The sequence below is a fragment of the Eriocheir sinensis genome, chromosome 18 (genome assembly GCF_024679095.1).
Source record: "Eriocheir sinensis breed Jianghai 21 chromosome 18, ASM2467909v1, whole genome shotgun sequence".
Lineage (NCBI taxonomy): Eukaryota > Metazoa > Arthropoda > Malacostraca > Decapoda > Varunidae > Eriocheir > Eriocheir sinensis.
Window position 1 is genome coordinate 8,512,721 of NC_066526.1, and position 18,072 is coordinate 8,530,792.

At 44.9% G+C, this 18,072-nt stretch overlaps 1 protein-coding gene across 1 annotated transcript in view; it reads right to left on the bottom strand.

Annotated features, from left to right (window-relative positions):
• Positions 1-373: 373 nt before the first annotated feature.
• LOC127000172 (glucose dehydrogenase [FAD, quinone]-like) overlaps positions 374-18,072 on the bottom strand; it is a 49,352-nt gene continuing 31,653 nt past the window's right edge. Inside the window, exons 7-13 of the mRNA XM_050863563.1 lie at positions 16,887-17,000; positions 13,849-14,008; positions 12,947-13,107; positions 12,044-12,221; positions 11,659-11,732; positions 8,220-8,371; positions 374-2,476 (exon numbers count right to left, since the gene is read on the bottom strand). Coding sequence (XP_050719520.1) covers positions 2,341-2,476; positions 8,220-8,371; positions 11,659-11,732; positions 12,044-12,221; positions 12,947-13,107; positions 13,849-14,008; positions 16,887-17,000 — 975 coding nt within the window. The 3' untranslated portion in view covers positions 374-2,340. The remainder of the gene's footprint in view (positions 2,477-8,219; positions 8,372-11,658; positions 11,733-12,043; positions 12,222-12,946; positions 13,108-13,848; positions 14,009-16,886; positions 17,001-18,072) is intronic.

The window sequence follows — 18,072 nt, forward strand, 5'->3', positions numbered from 1 at the left end:
AATGAAGATGTTGAGATGGATGGTAGGAGTCACCAGAAGAGATCGAATTAGGAATGAATATATAAGAGGAACAGTGAAAGTAATTGAAATCTCCAAGAAGATCCAGGAGTCAAGATTGAGGTGGTATGGACACTTGAGAAGAAGAGTTGGGGAAGATCATGTAGGAAGGGAAGTCATGGAAATGGAAGTGCAGGGAAATAGAAGAAGAGGAAGGCCCAAACGAAGGTGGATTGATAGCATAAACGGAGATCTAAGGGAGAAGAATTTAAACCCAGAGATGGCCAACAACAGAAATACGTGGAGAAGGCTCATTCACAACGGCGACCCCGATTAGGGAAAAGCTGGGAAGAAGAAGAAGATGAACAATATTAAGTCACATTAGATGTATTTTATTGACATAATTCAGCAGTCTTTGCAGTTACATAACATTTTCCCCTTTCTACTTCAGGGTAAATAAAACTACCACATTCAGTAATTAATCCATACCAGAATCAATTAATATGCAAAACTGTGAAACGGAAAGAAACATTAGTTATGAAAGCATATAAGAGCTTATCCATTATATCCTGAACACAAGTTATGCGTAAAGGTCATTACACAAGCTATTACATACTATATACCTATATTTATGTATCTATCTATCCATCTATCTGTATTTGTTCATTTATCCATCTATATATATAATCTGTCTATATGTAGCAAAGCCCCACCACACTTGCCCCATCCACCTGAGGGATGATCTTTAGTCAAGGTCAGCATCCGCCCACCTGACTGATAACCACTCCTAGCTAATTAAGTCACACCCAAGTGCAAATGTGGACAGAGTCATTCACTAATCGGCTCCTAAAGTGAGGAAGGAGACCTGCCCACCCGCCCACCAGCCCACCCTCTCCGCCACACACACATACACAGGTATACACACACATACATACAAACAAGTATGCAAACACACAAGTATACCAACACACACACACACACACACACACACACACACATACACACACACACACACACACACACACACACAAGTATACCGGGGCACAGAGAGAGAGAGAGAGAGAGAGAGAGAGAGAGAGAGAGAGAGAGAGAGAGAGAGAGAGAGAGAGAGAGAGAGAGAGAGAGAGAGAGAGAGAGAGAGAGAGAGAGAGAGAGAGAGAGAGAGAGAGAGAGAGAGAGAGAGAGAGAGAGAGAGAGAGAGAGAGAGAGAGAGAGAGAGAGAGAGAGAGAGAGAGAGGCCTGGTCCCTTCACTTGTTTCGGTGTGAATGTGACTGGAGGGGTTGCCTGCTCGGTCAACTTCTTTTTTATACCCTGTGCTACGTCACTTGGTCAGAGGGAGGAGCCTCGAGAAGATGAGCGGAATGGGACGAGTTTTGAGCCGACCTTGAGTTGACTTCCCTTTCTTTAGATCTTGGCTGAACCCACCAACCCTTCGCCTGATGACCTCATGCGCCAGTTGATTCAAAATTTGACGCGCTCTCCGGTAGACCCTGTGTCCTTTGATCCTGCCCATGGTAACAGATGGACGGAGCACTACGAAGAATAATTGTCTTACTCGCTAGTAGCGCGGCAAACGATAATTAAACAATATAATTAAAAGAATACGTATGTACCACCCATCTTACTGACGAGATGAGATATGGGATAGTGACGAGATGAAATATAAAGTTTTCAGTTGAACTTCTGAGTCATCAACAGGCCAAGAATGTCTTATGTAGAAAAAGAAGAAAATGTGTTTTCGAAGAATATTGATATATGTCTAAAAGGTGGTGTCGAGTTATTAGGAGGGAAATAACGTTTCTGAGGTATTGGACACCTTCTTCTTCCTGCCCCATTCAGAAATGGCAGCAAGGTGAGAGAATAAGCGTTTTGTAGAGTCCATCAGTGAGCCGTATACTATCTGTTGAGAGGGACTTGTTAAAGTAAATGTTGAGTAATGCAGAATAGTCATCGGCTTGAGTAGATAGAATAGTTCGTTTAGAAAGATCATTATTGAAGAACATAAGGAGAGAGGGAGATAGAATCAAAGCCTGCGAAACACAACAGTTGATCGGTTTAGGGGTAAAAGAGTTACTGTTTACACCAGTGAAGATAGATCGACCTGAAAGGAAACTGGAGATGAAAGTACAGAGAGATGGATAAAATTCGTGGGACTCAATATATTCGAATACACTAACGCAATCAAAACAACTTAATTCATCTTCAAATATGTCAATAAATAATTGAAGGGCAAATTACAAAGCAGTTTTGAAGGAAGAAACTGAGGCGTATACAAATTTCTTCCATCTGTCACTGGGCGGATTGGCTTGCGTGCTTGTCAGCGAGGCTTGATGTTGTCGGGGTTACCTGCCCCAGTCTTCCTTAATGAGGTCACTACCCTTTTCGGCGATCATGATAGTAGGGGCGTGGGAGTTACCAGATATTACGAGGGGCATGACAGAGCCATCAACCACCCGTAGACCTCGCACGCCTCGCAACCTGCCGGCACATGAGGGGTGTCAGAACACACACACACACACATACACACCACATCACACACACGCACCCACAACTTGTGAACTTGTGGTATTTCCACTTGACATACATACAAAGACAGAATGATGTGTTTGTGATTTAAGCTAATATTAGCTAAACAGACATTACTTTTACAGTAAAGGAAGCAGCTCATTGACAACAATAAATAAAAGAAGCCCACACGCACATAAAAAAAAGCCCGCTTTCTTGTTGCAATTGGATAGGCTTGGGATTTATACTTCTCTCTTGTTGCCTCTATCAAAAAGAAGTGTGGTATGCGAGGGTTTTGGTTGTTGCAAGATGTTCCTAATACAACTTGGATACAAAAAGCTGTAGAAGGAGACTGAAAGATCAATGGATTGCAGTTTGGCATGATGATTTAGTAACAAAATCTTTATGTAGTAACTATTACGGCATGGAATGGTACATTTTAAAACTACAGAAGAGAAAACAATTAAAACATGGTGACTAAATTAATAACTGGAAATCGGATCTGTAACAACTGTGATGTTGGTGTTCTGGGAGATGAATTCCACGTCATGTTTGAGTGTACTGATGGTAAAATTGTGAGGATACGTGATATGTATATACCAAACTGTTATACATGCAAGGCAAACACATTTCAAATATATATCGTTGAGGCAAAACGCCATTAGTAAGGGCATTTTATCAGATATGTCACTAATCTGCCAACTAAATCGTTACCCAAAAATTTCTAGACCAATATGTTTTTAGATGTGAGTAATAACCTGTATTAAAATGTTGAAGCTCAATTCCAATGGGAAATCTAGAAAAAAAGTGCTCGAAGTCGGGGTTTGTATTACCGATTTCCGAAAAATTGAAAACTAGCTACTTAACAGTACTCTGAGAGGATTTTTACATTTGCTGTACTTGATAAATGTCTTTAATGTCACTAAAATACTGACAGTACAAATAAATTTTAGATATACCCTATATTCTACTTTGCAGGACGTTGGAGTCTAGCAATATGGATGAAGATGTTACTCCACCTGTGCTCAATTGCTTTATCTGTGAAGGCCCGGATTCGCCAACTCAGAGGCTCACAGAGGCAATTCCAAAGGGCTACTCTACTTTTTTTTAAACATGCAGAAGCAGTCAAAAATGCTACAGTTGTGGAACGTATGAAGGAGGTTCAAAAGGAAGGAAAACTGAAGTACCCCCAAAATTATATGTACAACAAGTTTGTTGAGATCACCAATAAGTCAGCTAAAGCATCAAAGGCGCAGAAAGGGTCAACAAAGGTGAAGAGAAGACGCATTTGCTCTGCGTTGAATGCATCTACCGGACGTACTTCTTCATGTTCACGGTCAGTTCAGCTCCTGTATAAGGATGTATGCAACCAACCCACTCAGCTCTAAAAAAATAATCCAGCAGTAGCTAGAAAGAAGTATAGAGTGCCAGATAATTTGACTGCAGATAAACTGAAGGCAAACTTGCTGAAGACAGCACAGAGTCGCGGGGATGACTGGGGCACTAAAGTCATTGGACGCCTGGAAGGGATCAACGACTTGGTAGCAGAAGAATCACTGTACCATTTGCGCTGCAAACTTCTTTTTGAGAGAAGTGACCATTACTCCAAGACTGTAGAGGAAGGAAAAAGGAAGAGAGGACAGAGGAAAATTGATGAGGAGCGAGAGGCAGTTTTTATTGAATTCTGCGAATGGTTTGACTCAGAATTGGAGCATGGAGTGATGACGCTTGACCAAGTCCACGAAAAGCTGCAGCAGTTGATCTGTCACCAGATAAGAACCTCTCTTATTCGAAATATTGGCTATAGATAAAACTCCAAGAGAAATACTATGACACCTTGTATTTCGCAACACAGGAGAGAAGGGCAGATGTGATTTGTCTCAAAGATGGCACTGACAACATTCTGCGAGAGCATCATGCTAATCTTGAACATGGAGATGAGAAGACTCAGATCATAAAGACGGCACTCAGGTTCATATGCAATGACATTGCCATGCATGATTGATTTAGATCTGAAGTCATACCCCACTGCACACAGTATGACTGACATCTATAGTCAGCTGGCACTTGTTTCAGAGAGCCTTCAGATGTTCTTGAGATCGATTGTCAAGACAGACGAAAGAGTATCTGTTTGGGGGCAGAACTTTATTAAGGCCTGTCGACCTCGGTCAGGAGTATTGCCACACCAAATGGGGCTTAGCAAACAACTTGATCATAGATTTGGGTCAAAATGGATGATCAACAAGATACACCGGCTGGGATACACTGAGTCTTACTCAGAGACACAAAACTACAAATACTACTTTCTTAATGGCAGAAGTGGAGATGGTACCCCAGACACCACTGTGGAAGAAACAGATGACCAAATCAATGATGAGGTTGCGGTTTTTGCTGCACTTAAGGATCTATCAGTGATGACAGCCAGTGAAAGTGAAATGTCGAGTAACGATCAGTTGGTCTCTATGAAGGTTGGGGAAACAAACAATGCAGTCACTTAGTTTGTCGGAGACAAACTGAGTGACTGCATTGTTTCAGTAGCTCCTGAGGAGTTACTGAAGTTCACGAGCTGTAATTGTCATGGAGATTGCAGCGTCCGGCGGTGTATCTGCAAGAAGAATGGGGTCACGTGCATCTCGGCCTGTGGAATCTGTAAAGGCATTACATGAACAAAATTCAGTCATGATGGAGTTGAGTCTGGAGAAGACACAGACAATGACTCTTGAAGCTTCTGGCATTGTGAATCAGAATTAGCTCTGAGTATTATATAAGTATTTGAAATAAATGCTACTTTGAATGTAAATGTAAAAGTAAATGTGACTTTTTTCCACCAAGAAGTGTTTCTGGTGAAATATAAATGCTAACCATTAACTCAGAATCATGAAAAAAAAACTGATTTAACCACTCACAAGTTACTTAATGCCAAATTTTAAAAACTCGATTTTTCGAAAATCAGTTATCGGTACCTTCACTTGAGTAGTTTTTTTTTTTTCGGGGTTTCCCACGGGAGTTGAATTTCAACATTTTAATACATGTTATTACACACCCTTACAAACATATTAGTGAAGAAATTGTTTGGTAACGATTTAGTTGGCAGATTTTCATGTTTCTCTTACTGCATTGTAAATGTTATGAAAAAAATATCTCCAGCTTGGAGGGGAGTGCTAAATATGTTTAGATGAGTAATATGTCGAAATAATCATTATTCCCTTGAAATTAGATTTCCGTAACACCAATTTCTTTATTTCTGTTAATTCATTTATATATTCTTTTGTTTTTATTTGGCTCTTTATGTAACCATATATATATATATATATATATATATATATATATATATATATATATATATATATATATATATATATATATATATATATATATATATATATATATATATATATATATATATATATATATGGTGTAAATATTGATTTGGAAGGGAGATGTGCTTATACATTAAAAAAGTCTTAACTTACTCAAAAAAAAAAAAAAATCGGTTTAGACACACACACACACACACACACACACACACACACACACACACACACACAGTCCTACTACCCTTAGGGGTTAAGCACAGCCTGTCACCTGCCTCGACACTCCACAGTCTACACCCTACTTCGCCCCTCTCCTTTGCCACACTCCACCCCGCAACTCTCCTATGCCACACTCCACCCCGCCCCTCCCCCATGCCACACTCCACCCCGCCCCTCCCCCATGCCACACGCCAATCCGCCCCTACCCATGCCACACTCCACCCCGCCCCTCCCCCCTGCCACACTGCACCCCGCCCCTCCCCCAGGCCACACTCCATCCCGCCCATCCCCCATGCCAAACTCCACCCTGCCCCTCCTCTATGCCGCACTCCACACTGCCCCTCCCCCATGCCACACTCCACCCCGCCCCTCCCCTATGCCACACTCCACCCCACCCTCCCCCATGCCACACTCCCCCCGGCCCCTCCCACACTCCACCTGCCCCTCCCCATGTCACTTCTGCCCCCCCCCCTGATGACAAACTCCACCCCGCCCCTCCCCATGCCACACTCCACCCCTGCCCCTCCCCATGCCACACCCACCCCGCCCCTCCCCATGCCACACTCACCCCGCCCTCCCCCATGCCACACTCCACTCTCCCCCTCCCTCATGCCACACTCCACCCAGCCCCTCCCCCATTCCACTCTACACCTCGTCACTCCAACATGCCACACTCCACCCTGTCCTCCCCATGCCACACTCCACCCCTGCCCTCCCCAAACCACACTCCACCCCGTCCCTCCCCCATGCCACACTCCACCCCTGCCCCTCCCCATGCCACACTCCACCCGCCCTCCCTCTGCCACACTCCACCCCGCCCTCCCTCATGCCACACTCCACCCCGCCATTCCCTCATGCCACATTCCACCCCCCCCTCCCCAGGCCACACTCCATCCTGCCCTTCCCCATGCCACACTCCACCCTGCCACCCCTTATGCCACACTCCACCCTGTCCCTCCCCTGTCACTCTCCACCCTGCCCCTCCCCATGTCACACTCCACCCCGCCCCTCCCCATGCCACACTCCACCCTGCCCTCCCCATGCCACACTCCACCCCTGCCCCTCCCCATGTCACACTCCACCCTGCCCTCCCCATGCCACACCCACCCCTGCCCTCCCCATGCCACACTCCACCCCGCCACTCCCACATGCCACTCTCCACCCCGCCCCTCCCACATGCCACACTCCACCCCGCCCCTCCCCCATGCCACACTCCACCCCGCCCCTCCCCCATGTCACACTCCACCCCGCCACCCCTCATGCCACTCCACCCCTGCCTCTCCCCATGCCACACTCCACCCCTCTCCCTCATGCCACACTCCACCCCTGCCCCTCCCACATGCCACACCCACCCCTGCCCCTCTCCCATGCCACACTCCACCCCGCCCTCCCCAGGCCACACTCCATCCCGCCCTTCCCCCATGCCACACTCCACCCCGCCACTCCCTCATGCCACACTCCACCCCGCCCCTCCCCCATGCCACACTCAACCCCGCCACTCCCCCATGCCACACTCCACCCCGCCCCTCCCCCATGCCTCAATCCACCCCGCCACTCCACCATGCCACACTCCACCCCTGCCCTCCCCATGCCACACCACACCCCTGCCCTCCCCATGCCACACTACACCCCGCCCCTCCCCCATGCCACACTACACCCCGCCCCTCCCCATTCCACTCTCCTACCCGGCCCTCCCCCATGCCACACTCCACCCAGCCACTCTCCCATGCCACATTCCACCCCGCCCCTCCCCCATTCCACTCTCCACCCCGTCCCTCCCCCATGCCACACTCCAATCCGCCCCTCCAACATGCCACACTCCACCCCGCCCTTCCACCCAATGTCACACTCCACCCCGTCCCTCCAACATGCCACACTCCACTCGCTCAGCTGTCGTTGCACTGCCTACGAAAGAGCTGCTGCAAGAATATTTCGAAATACGTGTTGTTGCAAGAAATGGTGTTTATGTTGTTTGATACTTTTACTTTCTGCCTCGGTCACTAGCTGTAACAAGATCATGAGAGCGTTCCATAAATTTTCCATCCAGGTCACAATCTCTCGCTTTTAACGAGCAATCTCTACTCCCGCCTTCCCACCCTTTAATGGTCCTTTCATATAAATATTCAACTGTATTTCAACCTCAATCATCCGTAATATATTACATTCTGTATCCTTCCTCCTACCTCAGTCTGTGATCCACCACACCCAGGGGGTCTGTCTGGGGAGCCATCTTGCAGCTGCCGGTGATATGGTAGAATGTAGTGGTCATGTGGCGCACGAAACACTCCCAGTAAGGGTCACTCCCGTATAAAATCCTCTCGCAGTCTGGCAGGGGCTGCGGACGAGAGAGAGTGGTAACTATATAGTGACTCATGAGTCTAGAGACCGAGGTGAGACGGATGTGAAGAAATCTGTACAGGGCGGGAGGGGGATTGTAGAGGCGTAGTATTCAGTCAAGGTTATGAAGTGTCATGTACTTTAATTTAACTGAGCCGATCTGGTGACTTCTACACTCCGAAATCACTGCGGGGCGCCAGTTCTTGCCGCATACCGACGGGCAATCTATACACAAAAATGCTTGTCATATGCAATGCAATAACAGTAATGTCACAGATGCAAAATGCTTTTCTTGACCAAAGTAAAAGTCGAAAAAAGACCAAGAAATAATGCTGTTTTCGACTAAATATTTAAATAAAGACTTAAATAGAATGCAAATTAAAATAGGTTATACTCTGTTAGGATCCCAGGTTAATGATAAAAATGTATTCAATACTGGCACCTTGTTTGTTGGAGAGATATTTACCTTCTCGCATATATCTTTAGTATATGTATGACTAATAGGACTCAAGGTTGAACATTACAGAACGCTTAAACTCTAACCTTGCTTTTATTTGTGAATGGGATAGGAGGAACTTTTTTTTTTTATAACAAAGGAGACGGCTCAAGGGCACCGCTCCCACAACAGACAAAAGTAAAGAGTGGCCAAAAGAGAGATCAATTTCGGGAGGAGAGGTGTCTTGATACATTCTTCTTGAAAGAGGTCAAGTGATAGGCAGGATTAAATACAGACGAAGGAAGGCTGTTCCAGAGTTTAAAAGTGTAAGGGATGAAAGAGTGAAGATGCTGGTTAACTCTTGTATAAGGGGTTTGGACAATATATAGATGAGCAAGAGTAGAAAGTCGAGTGCAGCGGGGCCGCGGGAGGGAGGAAGGCATGCAGTTTACAAGTTCAGAAGAGCAGTCAGCGTGAACATATCGATAGAAGATAGAGAGGCAACATGGCAACGGAGCTTAAGAGGTAAAAGACTATCAGTAAGAGAAGAAGAGCTGATGAGACGAAGAGCCTTAAATTCCACTCTGTCCAGGAGAGCTGTGTGAGTGGAGGCCCACCACACGTTAGATGCCTACTCCATACGCTGGTGGACAAGGCCCTTATATATGGAAAGCATTTGTGCGGAGAAGAACTGGCGGAGACGATACAGAACGCCTAACCTCGAGAAAGCTGATTTAGTAAGCGAGGAGATGTAAAGTTTCCAGTTGAGATTTTATGTTAAGAACAGACCAACGATATTTAGTGTTGAAGAAGGTGACAACTGAGTTTTGTCGAAGAATAGGGGATAGGTGTTTGGAAGATTATGTCGAGTGTATAGGTGGAGAAGTTGGGTTTTTGAGGTTCTGCACCCTCGAGTCTGGAGTCTCGCAATTCCTGTTGAGAGGGTCTTCTGCTGAAATAAATTGAATAATGTACAGTAGAGTCGTCAGCGTATGAGTGGATAGGACAGTTTGTTATGGAGAGAAGATCATCGATGAATAAGATGAAGAGAATGGGTAATAGGACAGAGGCCTGTGGAATACCACTTTTGATAGGTTTAGGGCCCCCTTTCCCAACCCTGGAATCGCGACCGCAAGTGGGGTCGCCAAGCGTTCTTCCTGGGGTCGCCAAGACCTCAAAATATCAAATTTGGTGCTATTATATTATAATAACATATATACAACTAAACTAGTGATGTCGCGGTCATGTCTAGAGGTGCATGATTGGGGTGGCCTGAAAAAAAAGGTTGGGAACAATTGGTTTAGGGGAAGAGTAGTGACCGTCTACCACAGCAGAAATAGTACGGCCGGAAAGGAAACTGGAGATAAAGGAACAGAGAGAAGGATAGAATCTGAAAAAGGGCACTTTAGAAAGCAAAGAGCTGTGCCAGACTCTATCGAAAGCTTTCGAACTGTGAGAGTTTCACCGAAACGGCTAAGAGAGGATGACCAAGGGTCAGTTAAGAGAGCAAGAAGATCGCCAGTAGAACTCCCCTTGCGGAATCCATACTGGCGATCAGATTGAATGTCAGAAGTGGAAAGGTGCTTTTGAATCTTCCGGTTAATGATTGATTCAAAAGCTTTAGATAGACAGGAAAGTAAAACTATAGGGCGGTAGTTTGAATGATTGGAACGGTCACCCTTCTTAGGCACAGGCTGTATGTAAGCGTACTTCCAGCAGGAAGGAAGGATATAGATGTTGACAGGTAGAGGCGAAAGAGTTTGACCAGGCAGGGTGTCAGCACGGAAGCACAGTTTTTTAGGACAATAGAAGGCGCTCCATCAGGCCCATAAGCCTTCTGAGGGTTGAGGCCAGAGAGGGCATAGAATCTTCAATGCCTCAAAAACTTAATTACTTCACCTGTTAACTCAATATAATCTTCCAAACACCTGTCCCCTATTTCTCAACAATACTCAGCTGTCACCTTCTGCGCTAAACATTCTCGGTCTTTTCTGAAGTCAAAATCTAAACTGGAAACATCATATGTCTTCTCTTGCTAAATCAGCTTCTTCGAAGTTAGGCAATCTGTATCATCTTCATTAGTCTTCTACGTACCTCTTTAACTCCGCCGCAGTGTTGCCTCTCTTTATATCTTTTATATCTTTATATCATTATATCTATCGATATTTTCAAGCTGACTGCTCTTCTGAACTTGCTAACTGCATGCCTTCATGCCTCACGTGGTCCTCGCCGCACAAGACTTTCTGCTCTTGTCCCTCCCTATTTTATTCGAACCCCTTATGCAAGACTTAACCAGCATCTTCATTTTTCATCCCTTTCGCTGGTAAACTTTGGAACATCCTTAATTGACTGTCATGTATTTCTTCCTGTCTACAACGTGAACCCTAGCAATAGCGGAGTATCAAGACACCTCTCCAACCGAAATTTACTTCTCTTTTTGGTGACACTGATTTTCTTTCTTTTATCTGCAGGAGCAGAGATTACCGGGTTTGCTTTTTGCTCTTGAGCTGCTTCCTCTGCTGCAAGAATAAAGAAAAAGAAAAACAGTCCTCGTTCTTTCCATCCCCTCTCGGAGCTGAATCTTGTCAAGGTAAACCTGGGTTGACTCTGAATTGAACGAAAGGCACAAGCTCGTCATTTTCCCGACTGTCTGTCTGTCTGTCTGTCTGTGTCTGCCTGGCTGCCTGGCTGGCTGTGTCTGTCTGTCTGTCTGTCTGTCTATCTGTTTGACTGTCTGTCTGTCCTAACATGTGTTCTAAAGTTAAATATTAAACGTGCATTTTACACATGCAAGCGTTCTTTTACTCCTCGCGTCAAACAGCCGTTCAGTCTATTTGCCCTAAGCTTACCTTGTCGAAGAACTTGGCCTTAAAAGTGTTGGAGAAGACTGAAGTGTTGCCAAGCCTGAGGGCAAACTTCACACCTGAAGAGGGAGAAATTCTGAGGGTAGAAACGGTCCATGGCAAGGAATTTGAATTGCTTAAAGGTTTTATGTGTTTTTACCTCATATTCGGTACTTGAAAGTGCACCGGCGAGTGAAACGCAAATGATTATAAGTGCAAGGAATACATTTGCAGCACTCATTGGAGGGATAAATCATTATAAAAGGAATCTAATTGCCATAGATAATTATAATAAAACGATAAAGGTGAAAGCATGACATCAGATAAGTAATATATAACAAAAGGATATAGTCTGCCAGAATATATAGGAAAAGTGAGAAAAAACCTTTACCCTCCACAAGAGTCTTGACGTCATCGGGGTGTGAGAGGAGTTGGGGGTCAATGAGCGGGTGGTGGTCGGGGTTTCTGGACTGCAAGGTGATGGTCCCTCGGCTCTTTGGGCGGAGCAACACGGGCCGGATCGTGAAGCCTTCTCGACCGAAAATTTCTGTTGCGTACTCGAAAAATTTCTGTCGGGATAATACTGGAGGTAAATATCTGGGAAGCGACAACAAGGTGATATTACAGAAGGAACATAATAAAGGTAAGGAATGGCAAGTCGATTTTTAAGTTTGTTAAAAGAAGAACATGGGAAGTTATATTAGCTAAAATGAATGTGACGATTGGGAAAGGTGACACATAAAGGGAGATATGTAAAGGCCAATGAAAACAGAGATAGATAGATAGATAGATAGATAGATAGAGAGAGAGAGAGAGAGAGAGAGAGAGAGAGAGAGAGAGAGAGAGAGAGAGAGAGAGAGAGAGAGAGAGAGAGAGAGAGAGAGAGAGAGAGAGAGAGAGAGAGAGGCACGTTAACCACTGCACCACGGACACAAAGAAGTGGTAATCTTTGGGAACAAACAAAGGGAGTGGAGAGGGAAGCTGGAGGTAGTAATAACAGATGTTCGAGACAAAGCTAGAGCAACAAAAACAAATTGAAGGTGGTAAAAAATCCACAAGAAGAAAATGATAGATACCATATGGAGGTATAACTGATTGAGGAAAAACAAAACAGTGCAAGAGTTAACCACTGAAGAAATAAAAAAGATGCCGAAAAAGACACGTTAATGTAAAACTAAAATGTGAAAGTAAAGTAAGTTACGCAAACAAGTCCGTCTTTGTTTAGCAGAAATCAATTTAATTATATAAGTGTAATAACGAAGAAAAATACACGTATCATGCAAGTAACTATGACCTTAACATCAAGCCCCCATAAGGCGGGGTTGAGTGTTCCTTTGTCGTAAGCGAAGGTGGCGGAGTTTAAGAACAGCTGGATGTCAGGCCACAGTGGATCCCCCTCCGGCCGGACCTTGACCCAAGCGTTCAGGAAGTTTAGGGGTGCCGTACTGAGAGGTCCTGATGGATGGAGAGGAGTGCGGTGAGCGGAGGGGCAAATGGCATAAAAGAATATAACAACATAAGGAGTCTGCAGGAGGCCGGCTAATCTGTACATTGCAGCTCCTGTGAGCATAACCCCATCTTACCTCACTATCCATGAATTTATCCAACCTCTTTTTGAATGTATCTATGGTACTGGCACTCACACAATGACTGCCAAGCCTGTTCCATTCATCATCGACTCTGTTGGTGAACCAATTCTTGTTTATGTCTTTTTTGAACCTGAATTTATCTAGCTTAACCCATTGATACATGTCCGACCTGGCTCTTTCATAAGTCATATTTACATTTATCTGCCTGACATTATTGTTTTGGTTTGGTATTGTCTTTCTTCTCTATTTCGAATTTTATATTTTTGTCTCTTGTAGTTGAATATCAGCACGGGTTCAGTGTATTATTTTAGTATGACATTCTGAGAATCAGGAAAATATAGAAAGTAAAAGAAATTGGATACCCAAGATCATATTCTTTTTTTTTTTTTCCTTTTGGTGATAATGGAGTGTAGTGAAATGGTAATTGTTGATGATCTTTGTCCCATTAAGCCAACTGCATATGCTTCCTCCTGTTATCAAAATGTAAAAGAATATGCGAACAGCTATGAAAACGGCAAACCCTACTTTTATACATGGCAAAAATGCATCCTCAATTCTCACATCAAAAGGAAAAGAATCAAACAAAAAAGCCACCCCCAACACTCACCCTGCCTAGAGAGCTTGTACTGCGTGACGGAGGCCGGCCCAAGAGTGTCAAATAAGCTGTTGAATGAAACAGGCTCCTTGGTGGTCCAGCTTAGGCCCAACACCTCCACGTGGTCGTGAACGTTCTGCCCCACGCCTGGGAGGTCCACCACCACAGGGATCTGTATGAGACGAACACACATCGACACACAGATGACCTTAGTGACATTTCATAGCACACACACACACACACACACACACACACACACTTCTTAGAAACATAAAAGCAGCATTTACATATTTAGATGAAGAAATGGTGAAGAAACTAATAACATCGATAATACGTCCAAGACTGGAATATGCAGCATTAGTGTGGTCACCTAGATTGAAGAAAGAAATTAGAAAGTTTGAAAGAATACAAAGAGCAGCGACTAAATTACCGGAAACTCTGAGAGAACGTGCTTATGAAGAAAGACTGGAGAAATTGGGACTAACAACACTGGAGAGAAGAAGAGAGAGAGAGGACCTAATAGCATTATACAGGATACAGGAGGGATTGGAGAAATTGGACAGGGAAAACCTAGTGGTACGTGACAAAAGTGTGACAAGAGGCAATGGTAAGAAATTGAAGAAGAGCGACTGTAGGAGAGACATCAAGAAATACAGTTTTCCATACAGAAGCATAACAACATGGAACGGACTTGAGGAGACTGTGTGTGCAAAAACGATTCATAACTTTAAAGCCAAACTGGATAATAAGCGTTATGGAGACGGGACAGCACGAGCCTACTAACGGTTTCAGGGGCCGTGTTCCCCTGTTTTTCGCAAATAAAACTTTAACAAAGCGTCGGACAAGGATATTATTTTGGCAGTGGATGTTTGAGACCCCGACCAAATGGGCAAAAATATGATTTGGTGTCACACGTGGATAATGAAGCACTTATAAGAGTAAATTTAGGGTAAACTTGGCTAAAAGTTAAAGGCACTGTGGACGAGGCTAGCCCTGCCCCGCTCATCTTCTCGTGACGTCGATGTGACGTTTAGCTCTGACGTATGAGTAATCATCCATCCAACCAGCAAGTATGTCTTACTGCTTCACACACACACACACACACACACACACACACACCGTAGCAATATTTAATCTACTGTAAATATGGATATTCCTTATATGGACTATCAGTTGGGGAGAAACAGTTTTACTCGAAGGAAATTACTTATCCCTTACATGGAAAATGTGACTATTTATTAGTAGTACATGCTGCATGTATGTAAGCGAGCAGTAGTTTCTGGTTTCATCCCTTGTTGGTTCACCAACCTCCCCCCATAACCAACCTTTCCTTCCTCACACAATCATCCCCACCCAACTACCCAACAACACTTTTATCGTTGGCGGGGCTAGCCTCGCTCACAGTGCCTTTAACTTTTAGCCAAGTTTACCCTAAATTTACTCTTATAAGTGCTTCATTATCCACATGTGACACCAAATCATATTTTTGCCCATTAGGTCGGGGTCTCAAACATCCACTGCCAAAATAACATCCTTGTCCGACGCTTTGTTAAAGTTTTATTTGCGAAAAACAGGGGAACACGGCCCCTGAAACCTTTAGTAGTACGGCTCTTTTCCTTTATTTCACAACTAGGTTAATACAACTAGGTAAATACACACACACACATACACACACACACACACCAAAAGAAGACCAGAAGGGACATATAGAATGGGAGATGGAGAAATATTAAAAAAAGTTCAAGAAAAGAAAGATCTGGGAGTGAAAATACAGGATAATCAAAAGTCCGAGAGTCATGTTAATAGGGTATTCGGTGATACGTATTGAATGGTAAGAGATATAGGATTAGCATTCCACTACATGGATAAGGATATGATGAAAAAGATAAAGACCACTATGATTAGACCAAAATTGGAATATGCGGACACTGTGTGGTCTCCCCATAAGAAGAAACATATGAAAAAAAAACTTGAAAGAATACAAATGATGGCAACGAAGATGGTTCCAGAACTGGAGGGATTGTCATATGAAGAAAGGCTAAAGGAAATGGACCTACTAACACTGGAACAAATAAGAGAAAGGGGAGATCTAATACAGATTTTTAAAAATTTCAATTAAGTGGAAGATGTAGACAATGAGGAGTTACTACTAAGAGAAGGAAGAAACACTAGCAACACACGACGACACAGTATAAAAATGAGGAAAGGAAGATGCTTGAGAGACGAAGAAATATAGCTTCCCGCAAAGAAACATTGAGGTTTGGAATAGACTAAGTGAAGATGTAGTATCGGAGAAGTACCTGTTTGTATAACTTTATGGAAAAACTGGAAAAAAAACAGATATGGAGACGGGACCACACGAGCGTAAGCCCAGGCCCTGTAAAACTACAACTAGGTAATACAACTAGGTAAATACACACGCACTCACACACACACACACACACACACACACACACACACACACACACACACACAGACACACACACCACTTCATCCTTCAGTGGGTAACACTTTTTTTTTGTCTTCTTGTAAGCAAAAACTCGAGTCACGCTAAGTCAGATAGATAGGTCAATAGATCTCTCTCTCTCTCTCTCTCTCTCTCTCTCTCTCTCTCTCTCTCTCTCTCTCTCTCTCTCTCTCTCTCTCTCTCTCTCTCTCTCTCTCTCTCTCTCTCTCTCTCTCTCTCTCTAACACCCTCCCACCCACCCACCCACACCCACCCACACACACACACACACACACACACACAAACACACAAACACTAGCAATACTAGTTATGAAAGTAGTAGTGGTAGTAATAGTAATAGTAGCAGTAGTAGTAAAAGCAGTTGAAGTAATAGTAGTAGTAGTCGCAGTAGTAATAGTAGTAGAAATAATAGAAGTAGTATAAGTATTAGTAGTATTAGTATTAGTAGTAATAGTAGTAGAAGTAGTAGTAGTAGTAGTAGTAGTAGTGGTGGTGGTGGCGGTAGATGTTATTTTGTTGTTGATGGTGTAAGAGAAGAGGAGGGAGGGAAGAAAAAAGAAGGGGAAGGGAGTCATACACTTGCCTGGTGGTGGTGGAGGTGGTACTTGGGGCCCACGCCGGACAACATCAGGAGCTTTGGGGAGGCGATGGTACCGGCCGACAGGATTACCTCCCGTTGAGCCCCGACCTCAAACACCTGCAATACAATCACTCAGCTCACCACCCACGCCCACAGCCACACAAACAACCACCCACCACCCACACACACGGCCACTCAAACACTAACCTACCACCCACACGCTCGGCCGCTCAACAATAACCCTTCATCCACATGCACGGCAACTCAAACACCTAACAATCACCCACACACACGGCCACACTAACAACCACCCACCACCCACACGTACGGCCGGTCAATACTCACCCACAAACCCACACGCACGTCCACTAAAACACCCACCCACCACCCACACGCAGGGTCACTCAGACACCTAACCATCACCCACACGCACGGCCACTCAAACACCTAATCATCACCCACACGCAGGGTCACTCAGACACCTAACCACCACCCACACACACGGTCACTCAAACACCAACCTACCACCCACACGCACGGCCACTCAACAATAACCCTTCATCCACATGCACGGCAACTCAAACACCTAACAATCACCCACACGCACGGCCACTCAAACACCCACCCACCACCCACACGCACTGTCACTCAAACACCCATCCACCACCCACACGCACGGTCACTCAAACACCCACCCAACACCCACACGCATGGTCACTCAAACACCCACCTTCCACCCACACGCACGGCCACTCAAACACCCACACACCACCCACACGCACGGTCACTCAAACACCCACCTTCCACCCACACGCACGGTCACTCAAACACCCACCCAACACCCACACGCATGGTCACTCAAACACCCACCTTCCACCCACACGCACGGTCACTCAAACACCCACCAACCACCCACACGCACGGGTACTCAAACATCCACCCACCACCCACACGCACGGTCGCTCAAACACCCACCACCACCTACATGCACGGTCACTCAAACACCCATTCCACCCACACTCATGGTCACTCAAATACCAACCCACCACCTACTCGAACGGTCACTCAAACACCTATCCATCACCCACACGAACGGTTACTAAAACACCCATTCACCACCCACACACACGGTCACTCAAACACCAACCCACCACCCACACACACGGGCACTCAAACACCCACTCACCAC